The sequence below is a fragment of the Tiliqua scincoides genome, chromosome 2 (genome assembly GCF_035046505.1).
Source record: "Tiliqua scincoides isolate rTilSci1 chromosome 2, rTilSci1.hap2, whole genome shotgun sequence".
NCBI classification, from domain to species: Eukaryota; Metazoa; Chordata; class Lepidosauria; order Squamata; family Scincidae; genus Tiliqua; species Tiliqua scincoides.
The window spans coordinates 271,910,931-271,928,802 of NC_089822.1; the positions used below are offsets into that span (position 1 = coordinate 271,910,931).

The following is a 17,872-nucleotide window of genomic DNA, read 5'->3' on the forward strand; positions in this document are numbered from 1 at the left end:
GGAGGCCTCCGGGCGGCGGGGCGGTCCCCTCCCGCAGCGGGTCGGGCGCAGGGGAGGTCCCGCCGGCAGCTGCCGCCGCCCGGCCTTGCGCGGGCCTCCGCCTTCCCCCGACGGCCCTGCCGGGCGGGAAGCTCCTCGGCCGGCCCGGCCCTTCCTGCAGCAGCAGGGCGCGTTGGTGACGCTGCTGGACGCGGGCCGGAGGCTCCTTCTGCCGGGCTGGCTCCGCGCCGGCAGTCGGGGCGGAGGGCCGGCCGCTGGCCAAGGGCTGCTCCTTGCTGCGTGCCTCTCGTCGGGACCTTCCTGGCTCGGGCCTGAGGCCCGCCGCCGCAGGAGAACCACCCCTGCGCGGCCCCTCAGGCCGGACTGGCCCTGCCTGGTTCTCCCAGCAGGGGCTGAAGGGCCCCTTCCTGCCGCCTTCCCGCAGGCGCCTTATCCTCACTCAGAACTTCAGCTGCGAAGGACACAGAGGAAAGCAGGCACCTCCTGGCCGTGTTTCAGGCGTGGCCGAGCCGGGCTGCAGTCCTGGCCTCTGACCTGGGAGTCGGCCTCACTGGCTGCAGCCGGACTCCTGAGCAGACACGCGCAGGACGGGGCTGCCTGCCGCTTCTCTCCCACGCTCCTGCTGCGCAGAGCAGTGTGTGGCCGTCACCTTAAAGTGCGCAGCGGCCACCCTTCTGCCTGGGAGAGCCCAGTTATCACGTGGTGCCCTATCGGCAGTACTGCCGGCAGCATCGCTACAGGGGTGTGGGGGACGCCGTGGGGCGTGGGCGACACCACCGCTGCCACAGTTGTGAAATCCTGGTATGTTCAAATAGTACCATCAAGTTATATATCATTTGACGCACAGTGCAATGAAACCGTCTGGAAATGTCCGCATTCTATCAGAAGTCCTATGCACTGCTGAAACAGAGACGCCTGCGTTGGCTCGGTCATGTCGTGAGAATGGATGATGGCCGGATCCCAAAGGATCTCCTCTATGGAGAACTCGTGCAAGGAAAGCGCCCTACAGGTAGACCACAGCTGCGATACAAGGACATCTGCAAGAGGGATCTGAAGGCCTTAGGAGTGGACCTCAACAAGTGGGAAGTGGGAAACCCTGGCCTCTGAGCGGCCCGCTTGGAGGCAGGCTGTGCAGCATGGCCTTTCCCAGTTTGAAGAGACACTTGGCCAAACAGATCAGGGAGGTGACAAGGAAGGACAGGGTTGTAATCATGGGGGACTTCAATTATCCTCATATTGACTGGGTCAATTTGTGTTCTGGTCACGATAAGGAAACCGGATTTCTTGACGTGCTAAATGACTGTGGCTTAGATCAGCTAGTCACGGAGCCCACCAGAGGACAGGTGACTCTGGATTTAATTTTGTGCGGTACGCAGGACCTGGTTAGAGATGTAAACGTTACTGAGCCATTGGGGAACAGTGATCATGCTGCGATCCGTTTTGACGTGCACGTTGGGGGAAGAATACCAGGCAAATCTCTAACAAAAACCCTTGACTTCCGACGGGCGGACTTCCCTCAAATGAGGAGGCTGGTTAGAAGGAGGTTGAAAGGGAGGGTAAAAAGAGTCCAGTCTCTCCAGAGTGCATGGAGGCTGCTTAAAACAACAGTAATAGAGGCCCAGCAGAGGTGTATACCGCAAAGAAAGAAGGGTTCCACTAAATCCAGGAGGGTGCCCGCATGGCTAACCAGCCAAGTTAGAGAGGCTGTGAAGGGCAAGGAAGCTTCCTTCCGTAAATGGAAGTCTTGCCCTAATGAAGAGAATAAAAAGGAACATAAACTGTGGCAAAAGAAATGTAAGAAGGTGATACTGGAGGCCAAGCGAGACTATGAGGAACGCATGGCCAGCAACATTAAGGGGAATAATAAAAGCTTCTTCAAATATGTTAGAAGCAGGAAACCCGTCAGAGAAGCGGTTGGCCCTCTGGATGGTGAGGGAGGGAAAGGGGAGATAAAAGGAGACTTAGAGATGGCAGAGAAATTAAATGAGTTCTTTGCATCTGTCTTCACGGCAGAAGACCTCGGGCAGATACCGCTGCCCGAACGGCCCCTCCTAACCGAGGAGTTAAGTCAGATAGAGGTTAAAAGAGAAGATGTTTCAGACCTCATTGATAAATTAAAGATCAATAAGTCACCGGGCCCTGATGGCATACACCCAAGGGTTATTAAGGAATTGAAGAATGAAGTTGCAGATCTCTTGACTAAGGTATGCAACTTGTCCCTCAAAACGGCCACGGTACCAGAAGATTGGAGGATAGCGAATGTCACGCCTATTTTTAAAAAGGGAAAGAGGGGGGACCCGGGAAACTATAGGCCGGTCAGCCTAACATCCATACCGGGTAAGATGGTGGAATGCCTCATCAAAGATAGGATCTCAAAACACATAGACGAACAGGCCTTGCTGAGGGAGAGTCAGCATGGCTTCTGTAAGGGTAAGTCTTGCCTCACAAACCTTATAGAATTCTTTGAAAAGGTCAACAGGCATGTGGATGCGGGAGAACCCGTGGACATTATATATCTGGACTTTCAGAAGGCGTTTGACACGGTCCCTCACCAAAGGCTACTGAAAAAACTCCACAGTCAGGGAATTAGAGGACAGGTCCTCTCGTGGATTGAGAACTGGTTGGAGGCCAGGAAGCAGAGAGTGGGTGTCAATGGGCAATTTTCACAATGGAGAGAGGTGAAAAGCGGTGTGCCCCAAGGATCTGTCCTGGGACCGGTGCTTTTCAACCTCTTCATAAATGACCTGGAGACAGGGTTGAGCAGTGAAGTGGCAAAGTTTGCAGACGACACCAAACTTTTCCGAGTGGTAAAGACCAGAAGTGATTGTGAGGAGCTCCAGAAGGATCTCTCCAGACTGGCAGAATGGGCAGCAAAATGGCAGATGCGCTTCAATGTCAGTAAGTGTAAAGTCATGCACATTGGGGCAAAAAATCAAAACTTTAGATATAGGCTGATGGGTTCTGAGCTGTCTGTGACAGATCAGGAGAGAGATCTTGGGGTGGTGGTGGACAGGTCGATGAAAGTGTCGACCCAATGTGCGGCGGCAGTGAAGAAGGCCAATTCTATGCTTGGGATCATTAGGAAGGGTATTGAGAACAAAACGATTAGTATTATAATGCCGTTGTACAAATCGATGGTAAGGCCACACCTGGAGTATTGTGTCCAGTTCTGGTCGCCGCATCTCAATAAAGACATAGTGGAAATGGAAAAGGTGCAAAAGAGAGCGACTAAGATGATTACGGGGCTGGGGCACCTTCCTTATGAGGAAAGGCTACGGCGTTTGGGCCTCTTCAGCCTAGAAAAGAGACGCTTGAGGGGGGACATGATTGAGACATACAAAATTATGCAGGGGATGGACAGAGTGGATAGGGAGATGCTCTTTACACTCTCACATAATACCAGAACCAGGGGACATCCACTAAAATTGAGTGTTGGGCGGGTTAGGACAGACAAAAGAAAATATTTCTTTACTCAGCGTGTGGTCGGTCTGTGGAACTCCTTGCCACAGGATGTGGTGCTGGCGTCTAGCCTAGACGCCTTTAAAAGGGGATTGGATGAGTTTCTGGAGGAAAAATCCATTATGGGGTACAAGCCATGATGTGTATGCGCAACCTCCTGATTTTAGGAATGGGTTAAGTCAGAATGCCAGATGTAGGGGAGAGCACCAGGATGAGGTCTCTTGTTATCTGGTGTGCTCCCTGGGGCATTTGGTGGGCCGCTGTGAGATACAGGAAGCTGGACTAGATGGGCCTATGGCCTGATCCAGTGGGGCTGTTCTTATGTTCTTATGTTCTTAACGGACTGAGGCAAAGAGGCAAAGAAGGAAGGCCCATAGCCAGGGAGACAGACCAGGGACAGACTGCACTTGCTCCCAGTGTGGAAGGGATTGTCACTCCCGAATTGGCCTTTTCAGCCACACTAGACGCTGTGCCAGAACCACCTTTCAGAGCGCTATACCAGAGTCTTTCGAGACTGAAGGTTGCCAACTAACTAACTAACCTGGATGGACACCAGAAAAGGAAAACACAGCTACTTTCTGTAACAGAAAGTGGACTGACTCAAAACCAACCAATGAGACTGATTCTTCTGAGAGCCAATCAGACACAGCAGGCAACCAAGGAGGTGTAAGTCTGAGTTGGCTCTCGTGCCCCTGGATCAGAGCTCATACCAGAACTCCTAGTCAGTTCTGTTTCAGCAAGTTGGCCACTGGTTTTTGGTTGCCTACTGATTTGTTGGGCGACCTGTACTGTGTTATATTAATGGAGGTTACACCAGCACTAGAGATGCCACTGTGTTTAAGCTGTGCATATGAGATGGCAGTTTATTCTGTATGGTCTGGAATGGGCAGAGGTCTGTCATGGAGGAGACGCATTGGGGAGACTCACCACAGCACCCCCAGCCACTGCTGACCAGTGTTGAAGATATGCCCACCCACCACCACCCCACATCTCTTCCATTTTCCATGGGGGGGGGGGAGAGAGTGCCTGGGTGTCATGCAGCTCCCTGTGTGTCCCACCGTGTGTGGGAGGCCAGTTTCAGGGCCTTCCCCCAACCCCAGGTCGTCCATGGAGGGTGTTGCTCCAAGGTCTCCCTGCTTCCCCAGTTCCCCCTCTTGGCACAGGGGGCTCCTACAGACAGCCTTCGGGAAGGCCTGAAGTCTGCTGTCAGCAGCCTTGTGTCTCAGCAGCCATTTTATGGGTGGGACCATGCAGTGCCAGCAAGATGACCAGTGTAACCATCAAAGATAGACTCAAAACACAGCCAAATAAGCCTTGCTGAGGGAGAATCAGCCTGGCTTCTGTAAGGGTAAGTCTTGTCTCATGAATCTTTAGAATTCTTTGAAAAGGTCAACAGGCATGTGGATGCGGGAGAACCCGTGGACATTATATATCTGGACTTTCAGAAGGCGTTCAACAGGGTTCCTCACCCAAGGCTGCTGGGGAAACTCCACAGCTAGGGAACTAGAGGGCAGGTCCTCTCCTAGATTAGGAACTGTTTGAGGTCCAGGAAGCAGAGAGTGGGTGTCAATGGGCAGTTTGCACAATGGAGAGAGGTGAAAAGTGGTGTGTCCTGGGACCCGTGCTTTTCAACCTGTTCATAAATGATCTGGAGGCAGGGCTAAGCAGCGAGGTGGCCAAGTTTGCAGATGACACCAAACTTTTCCCAATGGTGAAGACCAGAAGATAAGAGCTCCAGAAAGATCTCTCAAACTGGCAGACTGGGCAGCGAAATGGCAAATGTGTTTCAGTGTAGGTAGGTGTAAAGTCATGCACATTGGGGCAAAAAATCAAAATTCCACATGGTTAATGGTTAAAATTTCACATGGCTAATGGGTTCTGAGCTGTCTGTGACAGCTCAGGAGAGGGATCTTGGGGTGCTGGTGGACAGCTCGATGAATGTCGACCCAACAGGTGGGGACAGAAGAAGGTCAATTCTATGCTTGGGTTCCTTAGAAAAGGTATTGAGAACAAAACAGCTAATATTATAGTGACATGATTGAGACATACAAAATTATGCAGGGGATGGACAGAGTGGATAGAGAGATGCTCTTTACACTCTCCCATAACACCAGAACCAGGGGACAGCCACTAAAATTGAGTGTTGGGAGAACAGCCAGAAAATATTTCTTTACCCAGTGTGTAATTCACCTTTGGAACTCCTTGCCACAGGAAGTGGTGATGGCATTTGGCCTAGAAGCCTTTAAGAGCAGATTGGACAAATTTCTGGAGGAAAAGTCCATTGTGGGTTGCAAGTCATGATAGGTATGTGCAAGCTCCTAATTTTAGAAGTTCACTACCTAGGAATGCCAGATGCGGGGGAGGGGGGGCACCAGGAAGCAGATGGTGTCTTGCTGCCCTTTCTGCTCTCTGAAGCGTTTGGTGGGCCACTGCGAGATACAAGGAAGCTGGACTAGATGGGCCTTTGGCCCGGTCCAGTGGGGCTGTTCTTATGTTGTTAGCCACAAACTAGCCCAGTGGCAGCCACAGGGTGGGTGCTGAGGTGGCCCAGTCATGCTGTGACACATATTGTCAACCACTGATGGGGGGGCAGTTCAGTCTGATTGCTGTACACACAGATACACACGTGTCCAGGGGGGCTTGCCTGAAGCTACTTCTGGAGGTCTTTGTTCCCATCATGCTGTCTTGGTGTGAGCCCTGCAGGTCCCAACATCCTCCCCAGCAGTGCTTCACCTGGCACTGAGATGGACTCCTAAGGAGTGACACCCCCCCCCCAACCTGGATTAGCCTGGAGGCTCCAGGGGCATTCTTCAGTCAGGGTGTGCCCCATGGATACTGAAAGGCCGCTGCGGAACACACATGGTTTGGTTTGGTCAACATGCCAGGATTGGCCCAGAGCCTCCAGGACACAGCCCCAGTCCCTACCAGGGTCCTCTGACCCTGGAAGAAAGGAACCTAAATGACTTTTTGCTTAATTTAGATTTAGAAGATGAAGCACTTTTAATTGATAATGGGTTAGATTTTTTCCCTTTAAGTTGCAGGAAGGTTTATATGAGTAATTTTCCACATATGGCAGGCGGACGTTTTACTTACTATCACCCGATTGTGGCCAGCAGAATAGACGGTGTGGGAGGAGAAGGACTGGACAGTGCAATCTTGCAGGATAGGACTGAACCCTTAGATCACGGGTACCTTTCCATAGAGTTGTACGGCGATCGCCTGACCCTTTGTGGCAAACGAAGGTGGAGACTGCACCCCTCTATGCTGCGTGAGCAGGAATATAAAGAAGTGCATTATCACATGGAGAGAATTAACTGAGGTCAGAAGGAATGACCCAATCAGATGATGGCAGGAGCTAAACAGGGAAATTAAGCAGAAGTGCATCGTGATGTCATCGCACGTGTACAGGAAAGAACTGGCCCAGTACCATAGAGGCCTTTTTGGCTTTCTGAAGGCCCATCAGAGGATCAACAAAGGACTGGCATGGAATAAGAAGAAATTAGAGAGGGATGGGAAGATTATCCAAGAATATCACTGGAGGAGAGAGGCCAGAATACAAAAGCAGAAATACAGATCAAAGGGGCCAATTGTGGAGCAGGAAGACTGGGAGAAGAAACAAAGGGGGGGAAGGACGATCAGGAACTTTGAAGGGCTTCGAAAGTTGAGGAGAGGAGATAAAATACTCAACAGATGAGATGTTGAGCATCATGAATTATCACTACCAGGAAATGTAGGCTGAGAAAAAGATGGAAGAGCAAACCATGACTGACTTTTTGATGAAAATGCCTAGGGATGCCTATGAGTCACCCAGTAAGGAAGAAGCAGAGGAGATGACTAAACCCGTAACAGAAGATGAAGTGCTGGAGGTGATAAGAAAGGGAAGAGACGGCACTGCTGTGGGTCCTGATGGACTAAATTACACCTTTTATAAGTTTCAGAAAGAACTGGCCGAACCCCTAGCCGTGGTTTTTAATAGAGCCTTACGGGAGGAGGACAAATTTAGAGATCGTTTTTATGGAGGACTCGTAACCTTCATTTATAAAGAGGGGGACCCTACTCTGCCTAAAAACTGGAGGCCCATGACTCTGACAAACATCGACTATAGGATTTTAGCAAAGATTTTGAATGACAGACTTTCCAAAATAGCCCCTAAGTTGATTACGAGGACCCAGACTAGTGCTGTCCCAGGGAGGAAGTTGACCGATTCCTTAGTTCTGGTTAGAGAGATTTTTCAGATGGTGGAGAAGGGAGAGTAGAGAGGGATACGTCTACAAATGGACCAATCTAAGGCCTTTGACAGAATAAACAGCAAGTATCTCTGGCGAACGCTGATGGCTAAGGGTGTCCCAGAGGTTTTCATAAACTATCTAAAAACTCTGAATGAGCAGGCATCGGTTATGCCGCAGGTAAACAGATGGAAGGGAAAAATCATACCCATAGAATCAGGGATACGCCAAGGATGTCCATTGAGCCCGCTCCTCCGTTTTGGCGTTAGGTCCGTTGCTGGCCATACTCCAGGCAGAGCGCAGAATAAAGGGAATCGCCATGGGTGGGGAAGGGAATAGCGCAGAGGCTGGGAAGTTAATAAAAACGGCAGCCCACGCAGATGATGTGTACGTTATGGTTAGAGACATGGGTGAGATGGAGACATTGAAGGGAATAATAGATGAATACAGCAGGGCCTCAGGAGCGGTGATAAACGAGGATAAAACCAATTGTTATTCTCTTGGGTCGAGGGGGAGAAACATAGAGGTGAGGGCCATGGGGGCTGTTTCTGAAACGGATGAAAGGAAACAAGAGGTTCAGAGGGTGGAATCTGTAAAAATTTTAGGTATAATTTTTGGACCGAAACAAAGAGGGTGGGAAGAGAACTGGAAACTGTGGGCCTCTAAGGTGGAGGAAAAACTGAAGAGGTGGAAAAAATGGAACTTGAACCTGTACCAGAGGGTGCATTACGTCAACGTGTATTGTGTTCCGATGCCGTTCAATTTGGCGGCGAACTATCCTCCACCAAAACAGGTGGTGGACAAGGTTACCCATCAGGTTTTTGTTTTCTTGTGGGGCGCTGCCTTCTTCCCTCTTGCCCGAACGATGGCATATAAGAAAGTGAAAAGAGGACTAGGGGTTTGGGTCCTGGAACCTTTGTTCTTGGCGACCTTTGTCTCCTATAACTGGCAACTGGGCAAAATGGAGGCAGAGGCCGCAGAAAGGGGGAGCCTTTGCCTCTGTATGGGCCCAATTCAGAGACACTTGGGAAAAGACGACCTGGGGACAGAAATGGTGGGTGAAAGAGCTATAAAACAATTTTTGCCGGAGTACATGAGGGAGGCGGTGACTCTGATGAAAGAGATGGGGCTCTTGGCCAAGCTGTATAAAACCAGTGGGCTGGAAGGAAAACAACTCGCATTATATGTATGAAATGACGGTATAGAAGTTTATCATGAGGCCTCACCAAGAGAGACAGCAAAGATTCTGCATACCTCTTGCAGGAGGAGGTGGCGTACAGTGCCTTTAGCGAGAAGAGAATCCCCTTTAGTTTATGGAAATTAAGGTGGAGGAGGGCTTTCCATCAGGTCCTCAGGGTGGGAGCGGCAAACCCATGGTTGTGAGATCAGAAGAGGTGCAAGAGGCCGACCTGCTTGGGGGGTCGGGACCCTCTAGATTGGTAGGTGCCCTGCCGCTGATAGAAATGGTAGCCTAGATGTGGAGGGGTGTAGCGAGGGCCGTTAAGTGGCCCAAACTGACCCAACAGGACTGGGAGACTATCGTCTCTGGGAAGGAGCCAGCGGGAGGTATGAGGGAACCCAAGAGAACAAGTAATGCGGGACAGGAGGGGAGGAGACAATAGGTGGGAGGTGCCGTAGTCCATGGCAAGATTGATAAATCTGTTATGTCCTTTTTGTGCTAGGGGCATCCAAAGGGGCAAAGAAATAAAGGAGAAAAAGTCCACCAACACGCAGGAATGGGTCCACTTTGTGGTCTCCAGAGTATACGGCGTTGTGGCTTACAAAACTGTGAGAACCGGTAGAGACAGGTGGAAAAAATGGTGGGAGTGGTTAGATGGGGTGAATCCACCTATAACGTGATGTCTCTGTGTTCCAGTTAAACAGTTGATGTAATGTGACTGCAGTTGAAAATGTAAAATATGATTTCTTTCCTCTATATTATTTATTGCAGTATTAAACTTTTAAAATAAAAATCTATATTTCGCAGTCCCTCTCGCCTGCAAGAGGAATCCTGGGGGTGCCTGGGCAAAGTCCTAGCAGGACAATGGGAAGAGGTCTCAGGAACAGCTTTGTTCAGGGAGGCAGGCTCAGTACCAGGGGAAGTGCATGGATTCCTGGAGAGCCTTGGGTAGGCAACAACCCAGCACAACACCCCCCCCCCTCTGGTCCAGGGACCATCCTGTAGCCCAGGGGCCTGTCCCATGGAGTCCTCCACCTCAACCAGGGATGCCAGAGTGAGTGGGGTATGGACACCTGGCCATAGTGTCAGGCCCTGGCCCCCGTTCACCCTCATGACCAAGCAACCCCAGCCCTGTGCCAAGCCCCCACTGCCAGTGTTTAGCTCCTCATCCTTCACGGTGGCATCTCCAGGATCTGCAGTTCAAACCACTGCTCAAGCCTGATAGAACCCTGAGCAGGAAAGAGAAGGGGCTGCACGACTCCTTCAGATTGGGTCATGACACCTGCGAGTCCTCCGCAGGACAGGGATGGGGACAACTGCCGTCCGAGGCAGAAAGCACCGGAGTGCTGCCATGTGCTTTGTGCAAGAAGTGGAGCACAGCCCCAGCTGCTGCTGCAGGGTCCTGTGCGCTAGGCAAGGTGCTGGGGTGTTGACCAGTTTGCCTTTGCGAACACCTTTTCCGTGACAGAGGGGTAAGCACCCTCCCTCTGCCTCTCCGGGTCAGGCTGCAGTAGCGGCCGCCAGGACTTCTCCCATGACAGCAAAGCAGCCAGAGTCACGAGTCAGAGCCACTGCTAGTCCCCCATGATGTGTGCTGTGATCACATACAGCACCATTTACGGCTTCCATAATGAATCCCACAGCGGCTTCACTTTGAGACCAAGACAGATGGGGTTGTTCAGAACTTTTAATACAAACATTGTCAGAAAAAAGGCTTTATAAAAGACTAAAACTCAGAAAGAGACACACACAACCCCCTGGCCCAGCATCACTGCGCTGTCCAGTTGCCCCTCCCCCCCAAAAGCTTGCAAGTCCTGTGCGCATTGCTGATGCGTCTTGCATTGCCCTCATTTCCGGTTGGCCTGGGCTGTGCCAATGACACACTCGTTCACCTGCAAAGAAGGCCCAAGGCGGATTGGGATTGCAGCCCCACAGTCCCCACACCTCCACTCAGAGCCCCAGGCCAGCCTGCCTTAGGCAGAGGGGGTCCTGCTGCCCCATAGTCTTCCACCAGCCCCTGCTGGCTCACACTCACTTTTTTGGCAAAGCGCAGGGAGTTAAGGGACTCGGCCAAGTTTTCTTCCAGCGGAGAGATGTTGACAAACATCAGCCTGGCGGAGGCAAGAAACGGAGATGAGGCAGAAGAGGCCGAGGGCAGCCTGCCCAACCCCCACCGTGCTGGACCCCATGCCCCTCCTTGGCCCCAGCAGCCCCAGCCCACTGACTCACATCTTGGAATTGCCTCCCAAGGAGTTCTGAAGCAGGTAGGTCAGTTTGCTGTTCCTGTAAGGCACGTGGGCCTCCTGCCAGGGAGAGGAGGACAAAATGAGCCAGTGGGTGCTGAAAGAGGCCCCCAGCGCGCCTTTCCTTCCTCCCACAATGGGGAGACTGCCAGTAGCACAGGAGAGGACCAAAAACCTCTCGCTTGCGGCCAGCGCTAGATGTTCCACAATGGCAATAATTTTTGTGCGTGCCAATTCTGCATCCCCTGCAGCACGCGGACTGCTCCATACAGACTCCACAAGGCAGGTCACCATCACCACTGCCACCCCTGTGCTGCAGGGGACAAGGAAGAGCTACCCAAGGTCAGCGCATAAGCCTGCAGTTCAGACAGGAGTCAAGCCGGGCCCACAAGCGAGTTAGCCCAGGCTCTATCCCTTCTCACAGAAATAAGCCGGCAAGACACGCACACGCTGGCTTCTTGATGTCCCTGAATCAGGCAAACCCCCCCCCCCTTCCCGGCAGCTGCTTTGCCCCAAAGTGCAACAACCCCTAGGCCAAGCAGGCTCCAGCTCAGACGCCTCAGCAAGAGCAGCAGGAACTGTTCCAAAAGGGGGCGGAGCCATTCCCTTCCCCCAGCAGGAATGTATTGGAGAAGGAGAGCAACACGGCCCAGTGCCCATCCAGGAGGGGTTGCTGCAGCAGGACTGTCCCTTCAGACACACTCACAGCCCACAGGGGCTGACTTGGGGGCGACTGCTGAGCCCCTGCAGGGGGCAACTCTGGCTCGCTTCATTTCTCTGCTTCAGTGCACTCTGAGAGACCAGGCCAGGAGGGACGGGCAGCTGGAAGGAGTCACCCCAACCTCCAAGCAGCCTTGGGGAGAGGCCACAGGACAGCAAAGGGTACCTTGTTGCTCAGGGCCATGATGACCAGGCCCAGGTTGGAGAGACTGCTGTTGATGGCCTGAGTCTCCTTGAGCCGCTCCCCTCTGGACAGAGACTTGTCCAGGCGCTCGCTGCCCGCCAGGTCCACCAGGCTCAGCACGGCTGCAATGGGACAGCAGAAAGATTAGCACAGGCAGACAGCCCCCCCCCAAGAGCAGCCCCAGGGCTTGGCTCCGGCCACAGGGCAGCCTCCAGAGATGGTGAGCGCCCCAAGAGGAGGAGACTGGAGCTTGCAGGAGGGAGACGAGCTGAGAAGGCTCAGTGGCGCCCGGTGGCGGCAGCAGCGTGTGGCTGGAATCTCCCTTCCCCCCAGCTAAGCACTTGTCCCCTCCTCACAGGAGGTATGCAGGTCTTGGCTGGTGTTGTGGCCCTCAATGTGGAGCTGGAAGAGGCTGTGGCTGCGGGAGGACCGCTCGTTGAGGATCGTCTTGGCCACTGAACGGTGGGCCTCAGCTACCCGCAGCAGCTTCAGGACCTGGAGAGAAAGGACAGGAGAATTGGGCTTCTTCCCACCCCGGCATTACCAGGGAGCAACCTGCCTTCTTGAAACACACGGAACTCCTCCTGCGTCTGCAGTTGTGGTTTTGCACTTTCTGTCACTTGCTATCTGGTCTTTATCTGTTTTTAACCCTTTCGCCTCATTTATCACTTTATACATCAGGTTGTTATTTTCTAGGCACAACAAGCTGACTCAACAGATTTAAAGTTACTTCTCTGAGTGAGACATTCCCAAATACGGCAGTTCCTATGATGGTAAACATCACAGGAGCTCCTGATGTCCAAACTCCCACAGCGCCCCACTTGAGGGGACCCCACTGCAACTCTTTGGTGCCTGGATGCAGCCTGCGCTGTTGCCTCGGCACCTGCAGTGACCCCTCCCCCACAACCTCAGCAAGCAGGTCTGCAGTGCCGCTACCTCCTCCTCTGAGGCGACGGGGACGCAGCTCAGGCCAGGGACGTGCAGCTCCTCTGTGCACTGGCTCACTCTCCTGATCTCCAGCTCGGAGCTCCGCTCGGGACGAGGCACCAGCAGGTCCCGCAGAGCCTCGTTGTAGATCTCCAGGAAGTTGGCAGTGAAGTGGTACTGAACAGAGGTGACAGAGGCACACGCTGGATTGGAGAAAGGTGCCGCGCTGACTGCACAAGTACACAAAGGCAGGAGCGGAAGGAGTCCTGAAAGCTACAGCCACAGCGCCTGGGTGGCCCATCTCAAAATACTCCCGGCAGCAGGTGACCAACCAAGTCGCTTTCCCGCCCCCTGCTAGGTGGCTGGGCATGTTAGGGGTTCTGAGGTTGGAGATGAGGAGCCGCCTGAGATATGACGTGGGCGAGAGACTATGTGGGGCCTTGCCCAGCTTGCCTTGGAAGGGACACGGGGTGCCCTGCTTCCACACACTGCTGTCCGGCATAGAATCCTCCCCCCCACCTGAACCTCTTGGAATGGGGGGGGGCTTTCACAGCAGGCAGCTTGCTGAGGCTAAACTAGCAGGAGCAAGGCCAGACAAGCCCAACTCCAGCTTGTAAGAGCAACCCCACCCACCCTGCATTCAGATCAGTCCGCCAAATAACAGCCCAATCCTAGCCACACTTTCCTGGGAATAAATCCCATTGACTCTAGTGGGACTTAGTTCTGAGTAGACACACATAGGATTGGGCTGCAAGCTGCCTACAAGCAGCCCTACATTTCCTCCATTATCACGCAGAATTTTCCCCTGCTCCCAACACAGCCGCTGTGTGAGCCAACTGCTCCCCTGTGCTGGGAAAGATAGAAATCTTTCCCAGCACACGCATTTCTGGTGACTGTCAAAGAGCTGACAGATGCACCAGCAGCAAGAAATACACTCAAACCCACTTTAGCGCAGTCTGACCTAACCCCCGTCTCTGGTGTGCAAGCCTCACCTTCCAGCCCTTGGCCTCCATCTCGCGGGACGCCCTGAAGACCTGCTGCACAGCCCGGGGGATCAGGCCTGCAGTGTCTGGGCCTTTCTCCTCTGGCCCCTCCATAGTGTACGTCTTCCCGCTCCCTGTCTGTCCGTAAGCGAAGATGCAGACGTGGTACCCGTCCAGTGCAGACTACAGCCAAAGAAGGAGGCAGCCATCAAGCCAACGGGCAGCAAGAGAGGCCCCGTGATTGCGGCCGCCTCCCGTGAGCCCCTCCCATACCTGCACGAGCAGCGCAATTTCTTCAAACACCTCTGCTTGAGAGCTGGACGGTGGGAAGACACGGTCAAAGTTAAATTCGTATGTGATGTCATCCTTGCGTTCGCGCCCAGTGTGGGACTGTGGAAGAAACGCAGAGGTTACCCCTGCTAACTGGGTAAGAGACACTTAAAGTGGGTGCTCTTATTTAGGGAGGGAGAGTAACTGGCCCTCCTCATCCCAGCAGCGTCTTTTCTAGTGGCTGTCTGCTGGTGTCCTTTTGCATCCTTTTAGATTGTGAGCTCTTTTGGGACAGGGAGCCATTAGTTGTTTGGTTGATTTTCTCTGTAAACTACTTTGTGAACTTTTCATTGAAAAGCAGTATATAAATACTGTTAACAACAACACCACCACCACCACCACCACCACAATCGTGACTAGGGGCCCCTCTTGCCTGGTCCCTCTGCTCCAGGCGGCAGCTACAGCTGCTTTACAAGACGACCCCTCCTCAGTCCAGGACCGGCTCCCTCCCTCTGCTGCACAACAGGTCCCTCCCCTCCCCGGGTCTGCTACTGACCCTCAGCAGCTGCTCTGCACACGTTACAGTACAGCTGAGGAAAAGAGCACCGCCCCTTTCCCAGCCAGGCCTGTCCTCCATGCCGGACTCTCCTCATCCACTTGAGCAGAGACTAGCAGGTCTTATCTCCTGTCTGTAGCCTCCTATTGCAGTAGGAACGGCCCTGGACGTGGCAACCTCCAGCTGGCTCTCCCACCCCTTTGCACCACCTGCATTCTTCCCCAAGATGCAACCAAGCCCGGGAGAAGAAAAATATACTGGGAGACAGGCCCCAGCTCACCTCTTCAGCCTTAGAGATCACGAGACTGTTCTTGTCACCTGGAGGGAAGTGGAGGTGGCCCATCCCCTTCTGGGCATCCTTCTCATGGCCCAGCAAAGGGCGCACACGGCAAAAGACACGGATATTGCCCTGGAGAAAAATCACCCCTTCATCAGCACTTCTGCTCCAAGGAGAGCCGGGGGGGCAGTGGCTGACTCCCACAGCCCCCCCTGCCTGCAAGCCCAACATGCCCGGGTCACCTTGAGCTCCTGCACAGTGTTGTGCAGGACCCGCCGCTCCATCTCTGACTGGTGCAGCTGCTGCGCCTGCTCTGCCAGCTGGGCCCGCAGCATCTCGCCTTCCTGCCGATGCCAAGCCAGGCTTTCCTCTACCGAGCGCAGCTCTGCCTGCAGGACAACAGAATGGCGCATTTGCACAGGCAAAAAGCTGTCCTCGGCCCACCTGGCTCACCATCAGTGGTGCTGACTAGTAGAGGCTCCTTGGGACTTTAAAGCAGGGAGGAGACTACCTCTGACTGAACCCAGGATCTTCTGTGCACAAGCCAGGTGCCCTGCCACAGAATGCTGCTGCTGCAACAAAGGCTGGCAATCACCCCAAACCTTCAGGTCAGGCAGCCGATTCTCTTGCGAGAGGAAGAGGACGGCCAGAAACCTCAGCCCTCCAAGAGCAGGCCGCCTGCAGCAATCCCCACCAAACTGCAGCAGAAGGCGCAAGGAAGTCCGCTGGACCCTGCCAGATCAAAGTCAAGTATGTCACTGGGTTTCTTCCACCTTCCTTGTGCCTCCCTTTAAGATTAGGAGTCTCTTTGGATCAGGGACAAGAAAGCAACATGCTTTCTTGAAATCCGTCCCTTCGCCTGGCATGGAGCAACAAAAAGAAGGATGGACCATACCCTCCCAAAGAGCCTGCCAAAATACTTGTTGTGGTCAACAGAGGAGGCAGAATCTGATCTGGCCCTGCAAGATGCCCAACCGCTCAGGCACCACAAGCCTGCAGTTGGCAAACCTCCTGTACAGCATGCGATTCTTCCTTGGTATACTGGGGTCCCTGCTAATGGAGCATGCAACACAAAGCAGGAGTGACCCACCAGGGCTCAAGCCAGCCTGATCCAAATCAAGAGGGCTGGCACCCTGGAGCAAAAGAAGCAGATGGTGTGCACTGTCATGAAAAAGGCTGCGTTACTTGCAAAATGAATAGCTACTCTAAGAAATGGCAAATTTTCTCATGCGCTTACAACCCCACGGCGGGGGGGGGGGGTCCACCAAGGTCTGCTTTGTTTCTATAGACCAGAAACACGTACAGAGCAATATGTGTGAAAAGACTTTAGCGACTACTAGTCAATCCTCTGCTACCACCCCAGAGAACGAAGAAGCCACATAGTTTCTTCTTCTCCCACATAGTGATTTACTAGCAGATTCACCAGCTCCTGTGCCAGTCACAGAATGCGCGTACTCCACCTTACCTCTGTGTAGAGTCAAATTTTTGCCCTGGGGAGGAAACCTGAGGCAGGCCCCACCCCAGACATTCCCAGCTCTCACTCACCTCTCTGGCCTCCAGCTGGGCCACTGTGTCCCTGTTGACTGCCTTCATCTCCGCATTGGCCTCTTCCAGCTTCCCAAGCACCTGGGCCTGGTTCAGGAGCGTCTCCTCCATCTGCTTCTCCTTTGCCAAGAGCTGAGCCAGTCTATGGAGCCTCTCCTGGGCCTGGTCTTGAGAAGTCTGCAGTGCAGAGGCCAGAAAGCTAGTTTGGGGCAGAGGAAGCAGAGCTGTCAGAGGCGCAGCAGGAAGGCAACCCCAAGAAGCAAGCCCGCCCCCCCTGCTCACCTGGCCCGGCCTGTCAGCTCCTTAATTTGGGCCCTTGCCTGAGCCAGCTCCTGCCCCAGCCCCGCCAGCCGGTGCTCCAGGGCCTGCTTCTCGCCAGACAGCCCCTGGATCTTCTCCCTGTAGACGACCTCCTTGGCCCGCAGGTCGCTCAGCTGCCCCTTCAGGTCCCAGGCAGGCCGCTTCCGCTCGCCCTTCCTCGCGGCTGCCGCCACTGCAGACACAGGGAGGGAGAGGCTGTGGGCCGGCCCGGAGCGGTCCTGCGCCCCAGACCCGCCTGCGGGAGTCCCTACCTGGCTGAAGGACCGTGGCCGCCGCCGGCTGCTGCGCTGCGGCTGGAGTGGAGCGGGAGGGCGGCCGCCGCCGGCCTGTCAAGAGAGCTCCGTCAGGCGAGGCCAGAGGCAGCGGCGGGAGACCCCGCGCGGCCAGGCCCGCCCCGCCCCGCGGCCCCTTACCGGGCAGGTGCTGGCTGCGGCGCGAGGGGGCTGCAGGAGGCGCCCTCGGCCGGGAGGCGGCCCCCGACGCGCAGCCTCTCTTGGCGGACGCAGCGGGGCCCCGGGCTCGCTTCTGCGGAGGACACAGGCCGTCACCGGGAGGACTCGGGGAGCCCGCCCGGCGCAGCTTCCTGCTCGCTGCGCCCCGCGTCCCTCCCCGGGCGAGGACGGAGCCCCCTTCCGGAGCCCGCCCGCCCGCCCGCGCGCCCGCGCGCAGCCTCACCAGGCCGGGGGGCTCGTTCTCGCTGCTGGCCGGCCGCTTGGGCCGCAGGCCGGGCACGGGCAGCCTGGAGGGCGCGGGCGGCGCGCCGCGGTCCATGGCGGCCGGGAAGGACAGCGCCCGCCAGGCTCTCGGGGCCGCTCCGCGCAGGACTGGCCGCGCTGCCTCCCCGCCGCAGCGCCAACGTCCGCGGATTCAAACGCCGCTCCTTCCCGTCGTCCTGCGGGCGCGGAGGCGCTGGCCAATCGGCGCCCGGGCTCGCCCCGCCCCTCGCCCCAGGGGGACTGCGCGCCCCCGCCGGCCGCGCGC

At 54.8% G+C, this 17,872-nt stretch overlaps 1 protein-coding gene across 1 annotated transcript; it reads right to left on the reverse strand.

Annotated features, from left to right (window-relative positions):
• Positions 1-10,538: 10,538 nt before the first annotated feature.
• Positions 10,539-17,732, reverse strand: KIFC1 (kinesin family member C1). Its single transcript, XM_066613790.1, has 15 exons — positions 17,567-17,732; positions 17,305-17,416; positions 17,143-17,217; positions 16,853-17,063; positions 16,571-16,769; positions 15,268-15,414; positions 15,029-15,157; positions 14,196-14,312; positions 13,932-14,105; positions 12,949-13,116; positions 12,369-12,507; positions 11,995-12,134; positions 11,095-11,168; positions 10,901-10,976; positions 10,539-10,757 (listed from the first exon to the last, which is right to left on the reverse strand). The coding sequence occupies exons 1-15, from the start codon at positions 17,660-17,662 to the stop codon at positions 10,713-10,715; spliced, it is 1,902 nt and encodes a 633-aa protein (XP_066469887.1). The 5' UTR covers positions 17,663-17,732; the 3' UTR covers positions 10,539-10,712.
• Between the last annotated feature and the right edge of the window lie 140 nt (positions 17,733-17,872).

What these genes read in the sequence shown, in the direction of transcription:
- KIFC1 (XM_066613790.1), bottom strand. Translation starts at nt 17,662, where the DNA reads ATGGACCGCGGCGCGCCGCCCGCGCCCTCCAGGCTGCCCGTGCCCGGC. An exon ending in TGATCTCTAAGGCTGAAGAG is followed by an intron (nt 14,313 to 15,028) that starts GTGAGCTGGGGC and finishes TTTCTTCCACAG; the next exon opens with TCCCACACTGGGCGCGAACG. An exon ending in CCAAGACCTGCATACCTCCT is followed by an intron (nt 12,135 to 12,368) that starts GTGAGGAGGGGA and finishes GTCCCATTGCAG; the next exon opens with CCGTGCTGAGCCTGGTGGAC.